The sequence below is a fragment of the Balaenoptera musculus genome, chromosome 15 (assembly GCF_009873245.2).
Source record: "Balaenoptera musculus isolate JJ_BM4_2016_0621 chromosome 15, mBalMus1.pri.v3, whole genome shotgun sequence".
In the NCBI taxonomy this organism is placed as follows: domain Eukaryota; kingdom Metazoa; phylum Chordata; class Mammalia; order Artiodactyla; family Balaenopteridae; genus Balaenoptera; species Balaenoptera musculus.
The window spans coordinates 88229518-88246809 of NC_045799.1; the positions used below are offsets into that span (position 1 = coordinate 88229518).

A 17292-nucleotide genomic window follows, 5' to 3' on the forward strand; every position below is an offset into this window, starting at 1 on the left:
TTTCTGTTTTGTTCATCCTGTGATGTAGCAAAGCCTCATCACCCTGGGGCTGGCCATGTGGGTGTTTTCTTAGATTGTCTGGGGTGGGGAGCTGACCCCCCGACCCTCCCTGGCCCCCGTGACACCCCCCCCATGTCCCCTGCTGCAGAGTCCCTGGAGAAGTGGGAACGTCTGACTGTGGCTGACGCCCTGGAGCCCGTCCAGTTTGAGGACGGAGAGAAGATCGTGGTCCAGGGGGAGCCTGGGGACGACTTCTTCATCATCACGGAGGTGAGTCCGGCTTGGGCATGGGGAGGGCTCTGCACGGTCCCCAGCCGAGGAGGGCCGCTAGGGAGTCGGGGACACCCAGTCTGCACGTGCCCCTCCCCTGGGGACCAGCCGTCCCTGATCCCAGCGCTCCGTTCCCCCACCGCCTTCATCCTGCGTGCGGACAGGCCCCCCACTGGGTATCCTCGCCCTTGAGAATCGCGGGGTCTCCTCCGAGGAAGTGGGTCGGGTCCCCGAGCCCACACGCGTGCAGACATTGCACGGACTGAGCATGCCAGGTGTGCAGGTGAACGTGGGGATCCGGACACGGCCGGGGTGTGGGGGGCGCCCTGAGCCGGAACCCGGTGTGACGAGTGCATCCTCTTGGGGGAGATGTGTGAATTGAGGGCACGTGGGATCTCTCTGTGCTCCTTCTTACAACTGCGTGTGAATGTCAGTGGTCTCCAGTTGAAAGTTTAATTTGGAAGATTGGCGCCAGATTTTTCCACCTGGACCCGCGTGAGTCACTGTTCCCTCCTCCATCCCCCACCACTGCGACAGCTGGCTCTGGGCCGTAATCCGAGGCCGCCACGCTCAGCCTGTCACTGATGGGGGCGAGCAGCTGCGTGACCGGTGTGTCTCCCCCCCGCCTGGGGCTGCGCCTAGGCTATGGTCCCCGGGGCCGCCTCGCCATGGGACCCTCCCCATGACACAGACCCAAAACTATGTGAGTTTGGCTCACTTCCTACTTCCCTGGCCCTCCTGGCGGGAAGAATTTATGTCGCCTGCCGGGGAAAGCACATGCTCCAGCTGCACGTTTTGCCGTCGGAGAACAGGAGCCTTCAGCGCGGCAGAGGCTGGGGCGGCTCGAGTCTGAAACCCCGCTCTGGTCGCGGCCGAGGCCGCAGAGAGGGTCGCTGTGCCGTCCAGAGAGAGTGGTGCCAGCCTTGGGGTTGGTGCAGAGAAAGGAAGTGACAAAGGCTCAACCCCTGGTGACATTTGGCCGACATCGCCGGACTTGGAGCCACTTTCTTGGTGTAAAACAACAGAAGCGACTTCCCAGGCTGCTGCTGTCGGCGAGGATGCCCCGGGTCCCGCTGCTGTCGGCGAGGATGCCCCGGGTCCCGCTGCTGTCGGCGAGGATGCCCCGGGTCCCGCTGCTGTCGGCGAGGATGCCCCGGGTCCCGCTGGCTGGCGCCTGCCCACCTCTGTGCCTCAGTCCACAAACGGAGTCCCGCCCTGTGACCCGCGAGGTCCGTGGGGACTTTATCTGGGCTCCCGCAGCAGCCCCTCCTAGGAGGGCGTGCCTGCGGTTCTTCCCGCCACCTGCCTGCTGATCACGCAGGAAAGATCTGGAAGGCTGTGGGGTCAGCAGGAGAACCACCTCGGGAGGGCCTTGATGGCGCCAGCACAGAGCCGTACAGTGTGCATTTGGGGACCTTGGTCACCTCCCGGTCCACGTCTCGGCACTGAGCCTGGGGCGGGAGGGCCCTTGGGGTTGCAGCTGAACGATGGGCGTGGTTCCCACCTGAGCCCCAGGGCTGGGGGTGCTTCTGCAGGAACCCCGCGGGGGGATCCACCCACAGGCAGCATTCCTGTCCTGGGGTGGGTGACTCATTCAACAGTGTTTCTTGAAAGAAAGGGAAAAACCACAGACAGAACAAATGATGATTTCTGCCAGCCAGGTCTCCCCTCCGTAGACCTGAGAGGCCGCAACCCTGCGTTTCAGCTCCCGCCCCGGCCGTGACCTCAGAGAGGTCATCCCAAAGCCTCACGCCTGCTCCCCCCAGAAGTGAGCCCTTGGGGTGAAAGTTACGGCTTGACTCAGAACATCTCCGGGGCTTTTCTCTCAGGACTTTGAGGGAACTGTGGCCCATCGAGGTCTGTATTTTTTATCTCAGATCGTCCTGCAAAGACAGCCAGTGTCTGGCTCATGGTTTCTGGAAGACGTTCCGGCAGAGACGTGCTCACGCCCTCCAAGTGCAGCTAAGCCTGCCGTCGGACGCAGGGGGTGTTGGGCTTTGCACTGGCCTGCACCGTGTTTTTTTTAAAAAAACATTTGAATTAATTGTCACTATTTAAAAATCAGGGACTTCCTTGGTGGCACAGTGGTTAAGAATCCGCCTGCCAAGACGCAGACCTACTAGAGAATGGACTTGAGGACACGGGGAGGGGGAAGGGTAAGCTGGGATGAAGTGACAGAGTGGCATGGACATATATACACTACCAAATGTAAAATAGATAGCTAGTGGGAAGCAGCCGCATAGCACAGGGAGATCAGCTCGGTGCTTTGTGACCACCTAGAGGGGTGGGATAGGGAGGGTGGGAGGGAGACGCAAGAGGGAGGGAATATGGGGATATATGTATACATATAGCTGATTCACTTTGTTATAAAGCAGAAACTAACACACCATTGTAAAGCAGTTATACTCCAATAAAGATGCTAAAAAAAAAAAAAAAAAGAAAAAAAAGAATCCACCTGCCAATGCAGGGGACACGGGTTTGAGCTCTAGTCCGGGAAGATCCCACATGCCGCGGAGCAACGAAGCCCGTGCACCACAACTACTGAGCTCGCGCTCTAGAGCCGGCGAGCCATAACTACTGAAGCCCGTGCGCCTAGAGCCTGTACTCCGCAACAAGAGAAGCCACCGCAATGAGAAGCCCGCGCACCGCAACGAAGAGTAGCCCCTGCTCGCTGCAACTAGAGAAAGCCCATGCCCAGCAACAAAGACCCAACGCAGCCAAAAAATAAATAAAATAAAATAAAACAAAAATCAGGTATTTTACATGAAAACCTGGATCTCTTCTTCTTGAACATCTGGATCTGTCCACTTTGGATCTGCATCCCTGCCTGGCTGCAGCCGGCTGGACCCAAGAGGCGGCTGCCCCGGGTGTGACATGCTCCCCACTTTGCCCCAGACCTCACCCTGCCCGCTTGCCTCACCGGCGGGCTCTGCACACACTTGCAGGCCGTTGAGTTTGCAGCCTCGGTTTTGATGGTTTTGAGGCCGAGGGAATGAGCAGCTCTGGCCGACACAGACAGTCATCCGTTATTCTCTGGGGCCAAGGCCACGGGTAGAAAAATTGTGAAACCGTGTGAAAGACGGGGGTCAGCGGGGGCTCTTCACAGAGCTCACAGGGACTGTGACAGTGGGAGCTTCGAGTGTGACCCCGCGGCTGTGCAGTCTGACTCACCCGTGAGGTCCTTCCCCAAGCACACGCACACAGCAGGTAGCGGGTCCCAGACGCGGCCGTGTCTTGCCCCTGCATCCCTGCTCTGGACCCGCCCTTTTGCTCCGGGAGTGCTGGGCCCTCACTGTGGGCGTGAGCGTGCGTGTGCACGCATGTGTGTGAATGTGCACACGTGCACGTGTGTGTCCGAGCATCCCGCACTTCTCTAGAGCAGCGTGAGTGGTGTGCGCACTGCTTCCTGTGTTTCCTGCGTGTCCCTACCTCCTCGCCCTTCCACTGACGCCCTTTGGGCCGGGGGTGTCTGTCTGCATCGTCTCTGCTGCTCTGGGGCTGGACGTTGTTCTGCCTCATCCATTAAAGGCTGTCAGAGCCGAGTTCCGTGATCGTCTTCGAGGGCAAACCTGGCGCCACGACTGTGTGGTTTGTGTTACGGGCAGCGTGTTCCTTGTAGAATCACCAGGAGATGGTGATGGGTGGGGTGGGGACCCTCTCCAGGGGCTCCTGACGCCTCCTGCCACAAAAGCTGTCCGAGGAGGGCCGTGGGAGAGCGATTCGGGGACGGGGACACTGCTGGTTCTGTTGAGGGAGTTCGGCTTTGTGGCCGAGTGTCCCCCGACCGCTGACCGAGGGGGTGGTGGTGGGGGCAGAGTCACAGTAACAGCGATGGTACGGGCCCCGGAGTGTAACCCAGCCCCCTTGGAAGGTACGGTTTTCACAACATCGTAAAATGTATTCGAAGTGGTTTCCTTGGCAACTTGGATTCTTTTCCCTTTTCCTCTGTGGTCCACCAAATTGGGTAAGTCACGGTGGTGCCTGAGGGTTCACAGGCATCCCACGCTCAGAACTGAAATGCAGCCTCAGAGACTTCTGCAGCCTCAAGCCATTGTCTCCCACGGGGCCAGAAGTGGTCACCGGCCGCACCTGAAAGGGTGTGATGTCCGCCCTGCAGCCCTGTTCTCTCCCAAGACTACCAAGGTATGAGCCGACGTGGCCTTTAGAGGACTTGGCGGGAAGATCTGAGCAGATTCCCTCGAACAGGCTGCTTGCACATGGATATGTTTCAGCACATTGTCCGCCCCGTGTTCTCGTGACACCCACGAAGCTGACGGCCGGACAGGAAAAGACGTTTCCGCTGCGGATACGCCGGGAAGGGCCCCAGGCCCCGAGACCCGCTGTGAGGGCTGATTTCATGGGTCGACTTGGCCAGGCCTCAGAACCCAGATGTTCGGTCCAACGCGGGTCTCCAGGTGTTTCTGTGAAGGTGCTTCTCGAATGTGGTTGACACCGATGTCAGTTGACCTTGGGTGGAGCCCCTGACCTCTGTGGTGAGCGTGGGCCTCGTCCAGTCAGTTGAAGGCCTCCTTAAGAGGAAGAGGACCGAGGTCCCCCAGGAAGAGGGATTCCCCGCAGCCGGCCTTGGCCTCTGGACTGGGTCCCGGCACCCACTCTTCCCTGCCGGCCTGCCTGCAGAGTTTGCACGCCAGCCTCACAGTCGTGCGAGCAGATTCCCTAACGTAAATCTTTCTCCAAGTGCACAGGCCATTGGTCTTCTTTCTCCGGAGAGCCCTGACCAGTACCACTGCCTTCCGACTCTTCCGGAACAGTCAGGCCTCTGCTCAGGTGGGTGTAGGGGCCCGGCTGCTCCGAGGCCCCAGAGCTGCAGCGGGCGGCGCGGGGCTGCGGGACCCTGGCTGGCATCTTCCCGTGGCTGGCAGGCCTGGTGCTGCCCTTTCTCTTTGTGGAAGCAACACCTGCGGGGGCCATGCCGGCCTTGGGGCCAGGCCCCCGGCTCCCTGCGTGTGGACTGGCCGAGTCCCGCTCCTCCCCTGTGGACCGCAGGCCGTGCCAAGGCCTCATCTAGGGGAGCGGGAGCGCGGGCTCCCCCGGGCCCCCGCCCTTGGCTGGGCCTCAGTCCACTGCTCTGCTCTCCTGGGTGGGTGCGGGTGAGCACAGCCTGGGGCCGGTGACAGGCTGCTCTGGGAGCTGTTTCCCCAGGTGTGGAGGCTGGCAGAGACCCGCACCTGCACAGACGTGAGAAGCGGCTCCTGCAGGCGCCTGATGAGTCCTTAACAGCACGTGCTGGCCTCTGGGAGCCAGGCGGGGCTGGCAGAGCGGGGCTCGCGTGACCCCAGGGTCTCCGTGCCAAGCCACCTGGCAGGGGGCTCCTTGGCTCTGAGCTCTGTGTGCTCACACCAGCTGTCTCTGAAGCTGTGGGCGCTGCCAGCCCCTCGGACACCTGGCCCCCAAAGCTCCTGGCGCATGTTCTCAGCCGACCAGGGCAGGCCTGCGGTTGTCAACCTGGGGCCTCACGGACGTGAGAGCAGAAAGCACCAGTGGGTCTTCCCAGGGGCCCAAGCATCCCTGGCCCCTCAGGACTCGACCTGCCGCAGCCCGGGGGGTTGTAGGTGCCCTGGCTGTTCCCGGGACCTCTTTAATTACCGAGGCCTGAAATGCCCGGTAGCCCGAGGAGCTCTCGGCCGCCCGCGGTGGGACCTGCGGGCGTTCCCGGCTGCGTCTGGCAGGACAGACCCTGGTGGGCCTCCCCCAGGGAGAGAGGGCATGTGGGGCTGGCAGGGAGGGGCCAGACGCGTCGAGCACGTGCCAAGTCCTGTGAGGCTTGCAGACTCAGGTTACCCCCTGGACCTCCTCTCCCTCCACGAAGACCCTGGGAAGAGGACGTGGGCGGGGCCAGGCCTGGGTCTCAGGTCCCCTCTGCTGCAACCCTCCCCGTGGCCAGATTCCACGCCTGGCAGAACCTCCGGGGCCTGGGGGCAGCTGGACAGGAGCGGGTTCCCTCCCCGCCGGCTCCCAGGCAAGCTGCACAGCTGGAGGCATTGCCATGGAAACGTGAGATTGGATACATCTCCTCTGTTTGGAAAGCGCTTTATGAATGTCCACAATGTTGAAGCAACTGCTAGGCAGCCCCTTTCGGAGCTGCCGTTGGCCGGGGGCTTCCTAGCCGATCTCAGTGCCTGCTGCTCCCCCCTCGCGTCTGAAGCGTGTCCCGAGTTCGCCGTCGTCTCGGGAACTTCTAGGGAGACCGCTGCAGGCCGCAGTGCACGGATCCAAGGTCACAGCCATCTGTGACTCAGCCCGTCCGTGCCCCCACTGTGCGCCAGGCCGAGGCTCAGTGTACTGGGGGAGGGGGTGGGGGGCAATGGCTGCCGCCCCACATGGAGAAGGGAAGGCCAGGGAGGTGGAGCAGTGACCCTGGGTGGCGGTGGGTTGGGCACTGACATATGAGTAGGAGTCCTCGAAATGGAGAAGGTCGGGGAAGGGCATCCAGAGGAACACTGGGCACGAGGCCAGGGGCACCAGGTGTGGTGGGAGGTGGGGTGCTGGGGGCTGAGTGGGGGCGGGGGGCAGTGCCAACTTCGGGGCAGCAGGACCACACACACCCTGCGCTCTGGACAAGGAGTTTGGACGTCCACTCTGTGTCCCCTGCAAGGTCAGGGACATCTCGTCCAGCTGCCCAAGCTTCCCTGTGAGCCAGACGCCCACAGCCATCCCGCCCTGAGGCTCCGGCTCCCGAGGGGCCTCCCACGGGCCTGGTGGGTTTGCTCCCGTCCTGGGACCCTCCCTCACCGGAGAACCTGTCTGAGGGGCTCACCCCGGCCCTCCACCCGACGGGCGGCGTCCCTCACGGCTCAGCCTCGGGGGCCCCGCCAGGAGGTGCCCGAGTCCGGTCGGCATCTGCGCAGGGTGAGTGAGGTCTCCGCCTCCCGTTAGTTACCGTGGGGTTTCCGTGGTCGGTGCCAGACCCTCCCCGTCCAGGGAGTGAGAGCAGTGCCCTCTGGCCACAGTCAGTATCAGAGGACGGCAGTCTTGGTCCAGAAAGTAGCAGGAAGATAAACTTTCCTTCTGGACTGAACCAGAAGGAACGCTTTTCCAGAAGCCAGGCTGGGCTGGGAGCCACGCTGCACCCATGTCCACCGGTCCCGGCCGACTCGGACCTCTGTCCTTCATGCCAGCTGGGTCACCAGTAATGAGAGGTATCCGGATCTCAGAGGAGTTCTTTTTATTTAGAGACTGTATCTTTTAAGGGCAGTTTTGGGTCCATAACAAAGTGGATGGGAAGGTGCTGAGATTTCCCAGCAGCCCCTCCCCCCCCACGGGCACAGCCTCCCCTACTACCAACACCCCCGCCAGATGGTGCATCTCTCACGATCGATGAAGCTGCGTGGACATTTCACAGTCACCCAGGGTCCACGTAGTAGGGTTCACTCTGGGTGCTGTACGTTCTGTGGGTTTGGGCAAATGCATACGACGGGTTGGTTGTTCCTGTATCACACAGAGTAGCTTCCCTGCTGTAAAAGTCATCTCTGCTCACCTGGTCACGCCCTCCACGCCCCAGCGCTCAGTCTTTTCACTGTCTCCCTAGTTTTGCCTTTCCCGGGATGCCGTGTAGTTGGAAGCACACAGCCTGAGGGCGCCTTTCACTCAGTGATACGCATGTAAGTTTCCTCCGTGGCTTTTCAGGGCTTGACGGCTCGTTTCTTTTGATGCTGAATGATATTCTGCCGTCTGGATGGACCAGTTTATTTACCCGTCACCTGCTGAAGGACACCTTGGTTGCTTCCAGGTTTTGACAGCTATGAATAAAGCTGCTGTAAACATCCTCGTGCGGGTTTTTGTGTGGACATGAGCTTTCAACCTGACCCTGTGGGTAAATACCAAGGAGCACAGTTGCTGGATCTCAGAGGAGTTGGAGATGCCCCCCCACCTGGTGTCTGCTTGGTGCTCTTCAGCACCACTCCTGGTCCCACCGGGGGGCTCTCACACCCGGGATCGCCCACGCCCTGTCTCGGGCGGCTCTGATGTCCACCGAGAGGGTCAGAGGAGTCCAAGGGGCTCCCAGTCCTGACGCGTCTCCTTTCTCGTCACCTTGTCATCTGGGGGCCGGGGCTGGGGGCCCATCCTCTTGGAGCCCCCCCTTTTGTAGGCCCCAGCCCGTGCACCTCAGTCACCCTTTCCCTGGTGAGGACGGCTCCCGGTGCCGGCCAGGCGGGCACTCCTGGGCTTTGCAGTGGCCTGACCACATCCCCTGTGGGCGGACACACTGAGCCCACACGCGGTGCCCCCAGGTTGACGTGCTGTCGTGTGCCTCGGGCCTCCTCGGCCGTGCGTCCCCAGGAGCACCTAGTATGTGAAGGTTCCCGTGAGGCTGCCGAGGTCCGCGTCTGGGTGCCGAGGCCTGGAGCCTGGGTGCTCAGAAGCATCTTCAGAAGAGGGTGACGCCACCTCCTCTGCCCCCGTGACGGTGTGTGTGGCGCCCTCAGACAGTCCTTCTCATTGACTTGGCTTCTTTCTGATTTTTTTTTTTTTTTTAATTAACGTAAGAAACAGTTTTAAAAGTTGGGGATGCGCCCCCCAAAAAAGTATAAAAGCACCGTCTTCCTCCCTCCCCTTGGCCCCCCTCAGGAGGCTGGAGGAACCCTGAGGGCCTGTGTTCCCCATCCGCAGCCGTTCCCAGCTCTGGTTTCCCTGGTATCCGCACACAGCATGAGGCGTTCCCAGACAGACAGATGTGGAACTCATTTGCTGGATTCCGAGGTCCTGCTTTACCCCGGACGGGATTCCTGGCACCAGGGGAGGAGAGATAAGCAGCGTGCAAAGACCGTTGCCATAAAGACGCCTGATTTGTCCGTGGAAAGTCCAACAGATGCGCTGTCCTGGACGAATCCCCGTGCGGGGGTGTCGACTGCCTCACCCACTGCCGCCCACTGGCCGGGAGCTGGGTGGCCCGAGGGTGGCTTCTGGCCCCATGACGGCCGTGCTGCCGCAGGCCTGCGCGTCCTGGTTCCCCGCGTCTGCGGTGGCCGGCGTCGTATCTGTTCTGCAGATGAGGAAACCGGGGCTCGGGCGGTGCCTGGCCTTCCCCGGGCCGCGGCCAGCATGTCGTGGAGCCGGGCTTGGACCGCGGGGAGCCGCCCAGAGCGCGGGGCTCAGGCCGCGTCGAGGGCACCTCGGGTGGAGGCTGCTGTCTTCACACCTTCCTGTACCTGCCTCCTCGTGTTTTCTTTTTTCAGTTGCCCTTTAACTTACGGGAAGTGATGCTGGTTCCCGATTATGGCTGTGATACTGTCTCTTTTAAGATAGATATTTATTCAAATAAAATAGCGCTTCCTCTCCCTGAACTTGGTGTCAGTGGGATCTGAGAGCGACTGCCCACTGCACGGCTGGCCTTCACACGGACACGCTTGTGTGTCCCCTCCCCTGTCGGGCTGGACGCGCACGAGCTCCAGTCTCTGCCCGGCACAGCTGCGAGTCCCTGGCGGGGGCTCCTCTCTCACCAGGCGCCGCCCCTACTGAGCCGCTGACCCTGACGTCCCCCATCCCCACCCCGGGCCGCACCGTGGGCGCGGGGCCAGCGGCCCACAGCCCTGATCTATCTGCTCTGACCCCCACCAGGGTGTGGATGCTGGGGGGCGCCCGTGCCTGCTGTTCTCCACTGCGCAGGTTTCCCGACCCTCTAGCGGAGTCCGGCTCACAAGCAGGAGGAGTGGGTGACGGCCCGAAGGATGGAGGAGAGGGAGGCGGGCCGTGTCCCTGGGGAGGGCGAGGCCCGCACGGGCGGGACCGCGCCTCCCGGCTGTGGCATCGCCTGACCTGGTCGGGGGGGGCTCTAGGCCAGGCTGGAGGGGCTGCTTCAGGGAGTGGGAAGCCCAAGGCCCTGCTTCAGGGAGTGCGTTCTCCTCGACCTTGGCTGGTTTCTGTCTCATAAGGGTCACGCGTGCCCGTTGTCGAAACCAAAGAGCTGATTTGGGTTTCGACTCTGTAGAAAAATGTACAAAATGAAAAGCGTTGAAAGGAAAACGGGTCTTCCGTAACCCCTTCTCCCCCAGACTCCAGCAGTGACATTTTTCTCCTGCATCCTCCCCGGCCGATTCCTATGTGACCTGATTTATTTTTAGAGTTGGGTTAGAATCGATGAGAAATTTGGGGAATATGATCCAGAGTTTTGGCAAGTGTGTTTTTCCAGCCCCCAGAATTCCGGCGCTCAGTTCCCTGAGGATGTCTAAGCTGCCTTCACGGCCGTCTGGGAAACGAGCTTGGACAGCGCGACTATTCCAGGGCTGCGGTGGTTTCGCTGGGATGGGAAGACCCGGGCGTGTGCTGGTCGCGCCTGTGGCCCGTGTCGTGGGAACGCCGGGCCCTGCGGGTTGGAGGTCCCACCCCATCGAGTCCATCCGCCCGTTTCCCTCGCTCCCCGCCCTCGGGCTTGGCGGCTGTGCCTTCCCAGGACAGGAACGTCCTGCCGTTGCGTCAGGGCTTGGGGGTGGCGGCCTGGCAGCCTCGGCTGCTGCAACAAAGAGCCCCCGAACCACTGCGGTGGAGAATAAGGAAGTGTCTGTCTTGTGAAGTGGTGACCCCACGGCCATCACGGGCACCCCTGGGGGCCGTGGCTCTGTCCCGCGTGGCCCTTCCTCTCGTGGCCCCACTGCCCCTTGGCGCCCGTGGCAGACGTCCCCCAGTGGAGGCTGGGCTGCCAGCAGCGGGAAGAGAGTGTGGTGCAGTGCACACCCCCTTGGGGACAACGTGGTCCCGTGGCCACGTGCTCCTGCAGCCCTGGGACGTGGGAGGACCGGGCGGAGTGGCCGGCCTGTTCCCTGTTGGTTCTGCTTCTTCGGGGCTCCCCCTGAGGACCTTTCATCTTCATGCCATCCAGCCTGGAGGGTCTGTTATTACCTCAGTCTTACGGGTGCGCGTACATCCTCTGTGTCAAGGTCCCGAGTGGGAAAGCTCCATCCATCCCAGTGGAAACAGATTTCATCTCGTCAACCTGCCTTCGATCGTAAGATGGGCCGGTCCACATGTGACCAGGAGAGAAATGCTGCCAGTGACCATGGGGGATACGGTTGGTTCCAGAGAAGACAGAGGGCAGGGAGGTGTCTGCATGGGGCGGGGGACAAGTGAGAAACAGAACGGTGGCCCACCCGAGCCCATCCCTGCTCTTCTGCGCCCACTGAGCCCTAATCCTCACCCCTATCCCAAGCGGGCAGGGCAGAGCCTGAGGAGTGGGAGCCAATCACATTAGTTGCATGTGACCTGCTCTGGCCAGTGAGGTGTGAGGGGAGGTTGCCGGGAGCTTCCAGAAGGTTTTCCTGCTGATGGCATGGGGGAGGCATTGGGTGACTCCCGGAACTGTGGCAGCCACGGTGCCAGCACAAGGACTTGACTGAGGCCACCAGAGCAGGAGGCAAGGACAAGCCTGTGTCCAGATATGTCTGTGGGCCGCTGAATTAGCCAGCCCTGAAAGCCCTCTCGCAGTCTTCTGGTTCTGCGGGAGAGCAGTTACCCTTAGTAGCCTTTAGACACCTTGAATTGGGTTTTCTGTTGTTTGGAGCTTGAAGCATCTCATCAGATGCTTTAAGCCTGGAGTTTCACTGAGTAATTCTGTAAACTGGAACTTCAGTTCCGTCCCTGGGGTCCTGAAGAGGAAAATGATCCAATTGTAAAATGGAAAATTGTCTAAAATGGGAATGAAAGGCATGTAAGTTATATAAGTGAAAAGGCATGCATGTAAACGATAGTTAGGTTAATGCAACGTTGTCTCAAGAAAAGCGCCGCAGTGCCGTCATCCCTGGACCTGACTGCCCTCCACTCCAGCGGCAGGTGGGAGCAGGACTCCACTCCTCTCTGTGGGGTCAGCACGGGACCATGTGTCCTGTGGGCGCACGGCCCGGGGAGCGCTCCCGGAATGCCCGCGTCGGGTGGAGATGGTCTGCTGTTTCCGGGTCCTGCTCCATCTGTCAGCCAGCTTCATAAGCACCCCAGACGCCTGGGAGCCGAGCGGCCCTGTGGCTGGAGTGGGGGCCGGCGTGGGTCCGCCCAGGGGGTCCGGAGGTCCCAGTTGCGGCGGGCACTGGCGGGGTCTTCTGACCGAGTGTCTTGCGGCCCAGGCGGAGGGGGTTACCCGTTAACCCGGGCGCGGCCAGGCTAGCGCTTGCAAGGCCGGGTCTGGGTGAGCCAGGGTGAGCCGGGCCCACCTCGAGACAGACCACGCTCCTCTGTGCGTCCAGGACACCGGCAGCGGCCGGTGAGGCCAGTGGGGCTGGCGGGGTGATTCATAAGGCCTTGCTGCTACTCCTCAGGCGTGTGGGGATGATTCCGGGTTCCGACGAGGCTCCGGCCCCCGGGTCCCCCCAGACGGCAGGCCAGGGGGCTCTGTGCGCGGAAGCCACTGGTGCCGGCTCGTTGCTGCCGAGGCTGCGGCCCCCGAAGGCCGAGTCTCTGGTGTGGAACGCGGCCTCGCCCAGCTGCCTAGGCCGGCGTTAATCATTGAGCCCCAGTGTCGCGGACACCCCGCCTGGAGGCCAGGGGGCCGCGTCGCTTAGCCACGCGCCTCCCGTCCTTGAAACTTAAGCCAAGGTCAGCTCGGAGCAGCGCTGCCCTCGGAGGCCCCTCCAGATTCTGCCCGCGCCCCGCCCGCGGGCAGACAGCTTGGGGCAGGAACCGGGCCGGTGAGGATGGTGGTGCCCGGGAGGTGCCCTCGGCCAGAGCACGGCCGCAGCTCCCAGACCCCACGCCTCACTTTTAGATGGGGGGCGTGGAGCCAGTGGGAGGGGGATGCGGGCGGGGCCCCTCGGGGGTGACCCCTTGGCGGTGGCCTTGGGCACCCCCGCCTTTGCCCACCCCGACCCAGCCGGCCGACGCTCACGGGTCCCCTTGGCGTTCGCAGGGCACAGCCTCCGTCCTCCAGCGCCGGTCCCCCAGTGAAGAGTATGTGGAGGTGGGGCGCCTCGGGCCCTCCGACTACTTCGGTGAGTCGTGGAGTCCGCTCCCTCCTGGGGTGGCGGCCCTTTCGCGGGGCCCCAGGAGGGCCTGAGATGAGGTCCGCAGGGGCGCGGGAGGACCTGGCCGAGGCCTGGGCGCCCTGACGGCCCGTCCTGGGTGCCGGCTGCCCCGGGAGGGCAGGACGCGGGTCAGGACCAGGCCCGGCGCGGTCTGAGTTCCAGGCGTTGGTGCAAGTGTGGTCCCAGCGCTTTGTGGGACACGCTCGCTCCAGATGTTCGCTCAGGTGCGGCCTCGTGTCCTGAGGTTTCGCTTTGCCCCTAAACCCGCAGCCCTGACGCCCCTTCTCGCCCCCAGGGGAGATCGCGCTGCTGCTGAACCGGCCCCGGGCGGCCACCGTGGTGGCCCGGGGGCCCCTGACGTGCGTGAAGCTGGACCGGCCCCGCTTCGAGCGCGTGCTGGGCCCCTGCTCTGAGATCCTCCAGAGGAGCATCCAGCGCTACAACAGCTTCATCTCCCTCACCGTCTGAGCGCCGCGCCTGCTGCTGTCCGCGTGCGCGTCCAGCTGAGGCTGGCAGCCGGGCACCGCCCCTCCCTCGGGCCCACCTGGGAGCCAAGGGGTCACCCCCAGAGGTGGCGGCCCCCTCCCCGTCTCCCCTCCCCGTCCCCCGCTGGCTCCTCTTCAGGGCCCCGCCTTCCTCCCCACGTCTTCCGGGGTCAGGGCCCAGCTCTGGGAGGCCCTCCTCGCCGATCAGGCTGGGCAGCTGCCGGCGGCCGACCCCCGTGATGCGCGGCCACCCGGTCTCTGGCCAGGGCCTGGGGCGATGACATCCCAGGGGGTCCCCACAGGCACTCTTGGGCTTGGAGCGAGAAGCTGAGGCTGAAGAGAGAGAGGGTCCAGCCCCTCCCCCAGATGCTCGCCCCCGCCGCCCCACAGAGGGTCCTCCCAAGATGCCAGGGGTGGGGGGGCTCTGGCGGCTTAAGCTAGTTCCAGCCTCAGAGGGGGGGTGGCCCCCAGGAGGCCACGGCATGTTTAGGGGAGTGGGCGTGACCCTCCCCTTTCCTGGAAAGCTGGGCGCACCGACCAGTTCGCCTGGCCGTCAGGGGCAGGGGTCACCCTCACTGGGCTGAGACGCCCGGGAGAGGAAGGGCGCGCCGTGTGAGTCTGGGGCGTTCCGAGGTGCGGTGAGCTGCTCCCGGGGCCGGGGGAGGGCCCCGCTGCCTTCCACAGCTCCGCAGAGCAGCCTCGTGGAGACGGGGGAGGAAGTGGAGGGATTTTCTAAAACACATTCTGGATGAAGTTGTCAGGAGCAGAGTCCCCGGTGCGTGGTTCTCCAGCAGACACGCCTCCCGTTAACCAGGGGTCTCGCCCTGGTGGGAAAGCCCATTATCCGAGCCTCGCCTCCCCCATGTGGGACAAATGTGAGTCTCACCAGCCCTGGGCCCACACACTTAAGTCATCAATCAATCGATTCCCCCTGGGAAGTGTCGTCAGGCCAACTCTCACGTGAGCTGGAGGGGCCTGGGGCCCGTGCCTCACAGGACTCCTGGTGACCTGAAGGACAAACGAAGTAGTGCAGTTACCCCGATTTGCTCCTGCCCGTGCAGCCCGGGGAGGCTGCCTGGTCCGGGGTGACCCCTGCCTTTGCCTGTGGGTGTTTCTGTGGTGTGTAAGCCCTGCCCTATTTATCGCGATGTTCTGAATGCTGCATGTGCTATTAAATGTGCAATGAAGTACATCTTCCTGACTCCGTGTTTTGGTCTGCAGTCTTTAATAGAAGATTTTATTCCTTTTGTTTTGTTTCTATTGTGATAAAATAGTCATAACATAAAACTTACCATCTTAACCGTTTTTCAGTGTCCGGTTCAGCGGCATCAAGTACATTCACACTGTTGTGCAGACACCCCACCGTCCGTCTCCAGAACTTTCTCGTCTTCCCAAACTGAGACTCTGCCCCCATTAAACATTAACCCCCCCTCCCCCTCCCCCAGGCCCTGGCCCCCACCCTCCTCCTTTCTGTCTCTGTGACCCTGACCCCCCCAGGGACCTCGTAGAAGTGGAATCACACAGTGTCTGTCCTTCTGCGTCTGGCTCATTTCACTGTTACGTCCTCAAGTTTCATTAGCCTGTGTCAGCGTTTCCTTCCTCATTAAGGCTGAATCATATCCCGTTGTGTGGATGGACCACATTTTCTTTCTCCGTTCGCCCGTCGATGGTGATGGACCCTTGGGTTTTAAGCCCTCTATCACGGTCATGATGTGACGGGCTGGCTACGGTTCCCAGGGGCGGGGGCCGGGGGGTGGCAGCGGGGCTGAGCGCTGTGTGGCAGGAGGCAGGTCCCGGGCCCACCCCAGGTGACCACGGTCTGATGGCCTCGGGGGGCCGAGTTTCTAAGCAGCGACTCGGGAAGGGGGTGCTGCTGGGGACACGACCCTCGTGTCCGGACTTTGGGGAGCAGCGGGGTTCTGGGCTGAGCCTCTCCCGGCCTCTCCCAAGAAGGCCGCCTCGAGGCCGCCATCAACCCCAGAACCAAGCAGGGGCGCGCGCCACCCGCCCTGTTGCCCAGAGAGCTTTCGGGCCAGTGTCCAGGCTCTGGCCTTTCCGTGAAGGCTGGGAAGGGTCCATGGGAGTTGGCGGGGGCAGCCTGCCACGCGGCTCCCCCCAAAGGCTGGACAGAGCAGGCTCCCTGGGAAAGCCGAACGGGGGTTCCAGAATAAAGACCGACCCGGAGAGGGGCCTGACCCACAGAAGGTCGCTGCCGCTGGGCTGGGCAGCAGCTCCTGGGTCCACGACGGGTGCGAGCCCTGCGGGCACCTGCCCTGGGCCTTGTCTCGTGGGCTGTGAGGGGTGGTCCCTGGAGCTGGGGTGGGAGCTGCAGCTCCGCGAGCCCTGGGGGGGCTGTCATGTCCATCACTCTTGGGGCAGGTGGCCCACCGCACGGTGCAGAGATGGCCCCGCATGCCAAGAGCTGGGACTGGGTCCTGCTCCACACTCCCCCAGAAGCGCTCCCGGCCCCCTGGGCTGGGCTGGCTGTCCTGCTCTGGGGTCCCGCGGTCCCCACGTGCTTCCCGAAAACAGACAGCAGCCACCTTAAGACCCCCGCTCCTCCCGAGGGTTTGGGCCGTGTGGCCCAGGACGCAGGGCTGGCCGAGGCCACAGGTTTCTTTGCAGCAGGAGAGTCAGGAGGTCAATGCACACGTCCTTTGGTTTTCTTTATAAAATATCTATTTGAATAATCAAAACGAATCTGTACGCTGCAAACCACTGCACGTATAAATATAAATATAACACAACAGGAGCCACGTGTACAAAATAAAAGTAAAACAAGTGAGATTCATTTTTTTGTGTCCACCAGTTCTAAGCTGCCCGTGCCGGCGGGGGGGGGGGGCCCGCTGTCATCACGAGGGCCCTAACAGGAGGGAGGTGGGAGGGCCAGGGCCAGAGAGAGGGTGTGGGGAGGACGGAGACAAGCTACCGGCTCGCAGCTGGAGGAGGAGACAGACCCTCCCGAACCCCGGCAGGAAGCAGCTCACGGGAGCCTTTGGACTTGCGGCCTCCAGGCTGGAGGGCTAAGTGGCAGGTCGGGCTGTTCTGAGCTGCTGAGTTTGGGGCGTTTTGTACAGCAGCCACAGGACACTCATACGGCGGCCCCGCTGGGATTGGACCAGAGCTCTGCCAACCTTGAGTGCGGGTTCGACCCCCCACCCTGTGCTGCTTGGAACTTGGGGCCCCCCTCCCAGAAGCCCAGGGTGTTCCTGGGCGGGGATGCGGTGGGGCGTGGCAGGCACCCCTCCTTGGAGGGCAGGTCTGGCCCTGGCTGCCTGCTCGGCTGGGGCACGGGGACCCAGGCTGCAGGCTGCGGGAAGCCTCTGCCTGCTGCCCGCTGGGGGCGTGGCCAGGGCAGCATCTTCCCCAGCTGGGCACTGGGCCTGCTCCCTTTGGCGCCAGGCGGCACAGACCCGGTCTTGTGGGCTCGTGAAAGCGTGCTTGTGTCCGCCTGAGACTACAAGCCGGGCAATTGTTCCTGCCCCATCGCGGCCCCCAGGGCGGTGCCAGGGGCGCTGTGTGGAAGGGGACGGCGGGACGGGGTCCATGCAGACAGTCCCCGGGTGGCTCGC

At 62.6% G+C, this 17292-nt stretch overlaps 1 protein-coding gene across 3 annotated transcripts in view; it reads left to right on the plus strand.

Moving 5' to 3' along the window:
- Window positions 1-14902, plus strand: part of PRKAR1B (protein kinase cAMP-dependent type I regulatory subunit beta) — an 86383-nt gene extending 71481 nt beyond the window's left edge. For 2 of the 3 annotated variants that reach the window (XM_036824129.1, XM_036824130.1), the window contains exons 9-11: window positions 149-270; window positions 13121-13202; window positions 13531-14902. In XM_036824129.1, coding sequence (XP_036680024.1) covers window positions 149-270; window positions 13121-13202; window positions 13531-13703 — 377 coding nt within the window. In that variant the 3' untranslated portion in view covers window positions 13704-14902. Of the gene's footprint in view, window positions 1-148; window positions 271-4502; window positions 4657-13120; window positions 13203-13530 lie in introns of those variants that run through there. The other variant, XM_036824131.1, reaches the window with a different exon arrangement.
- Window positions 14903-17292: the final 2390 nt, after the last annotated feature.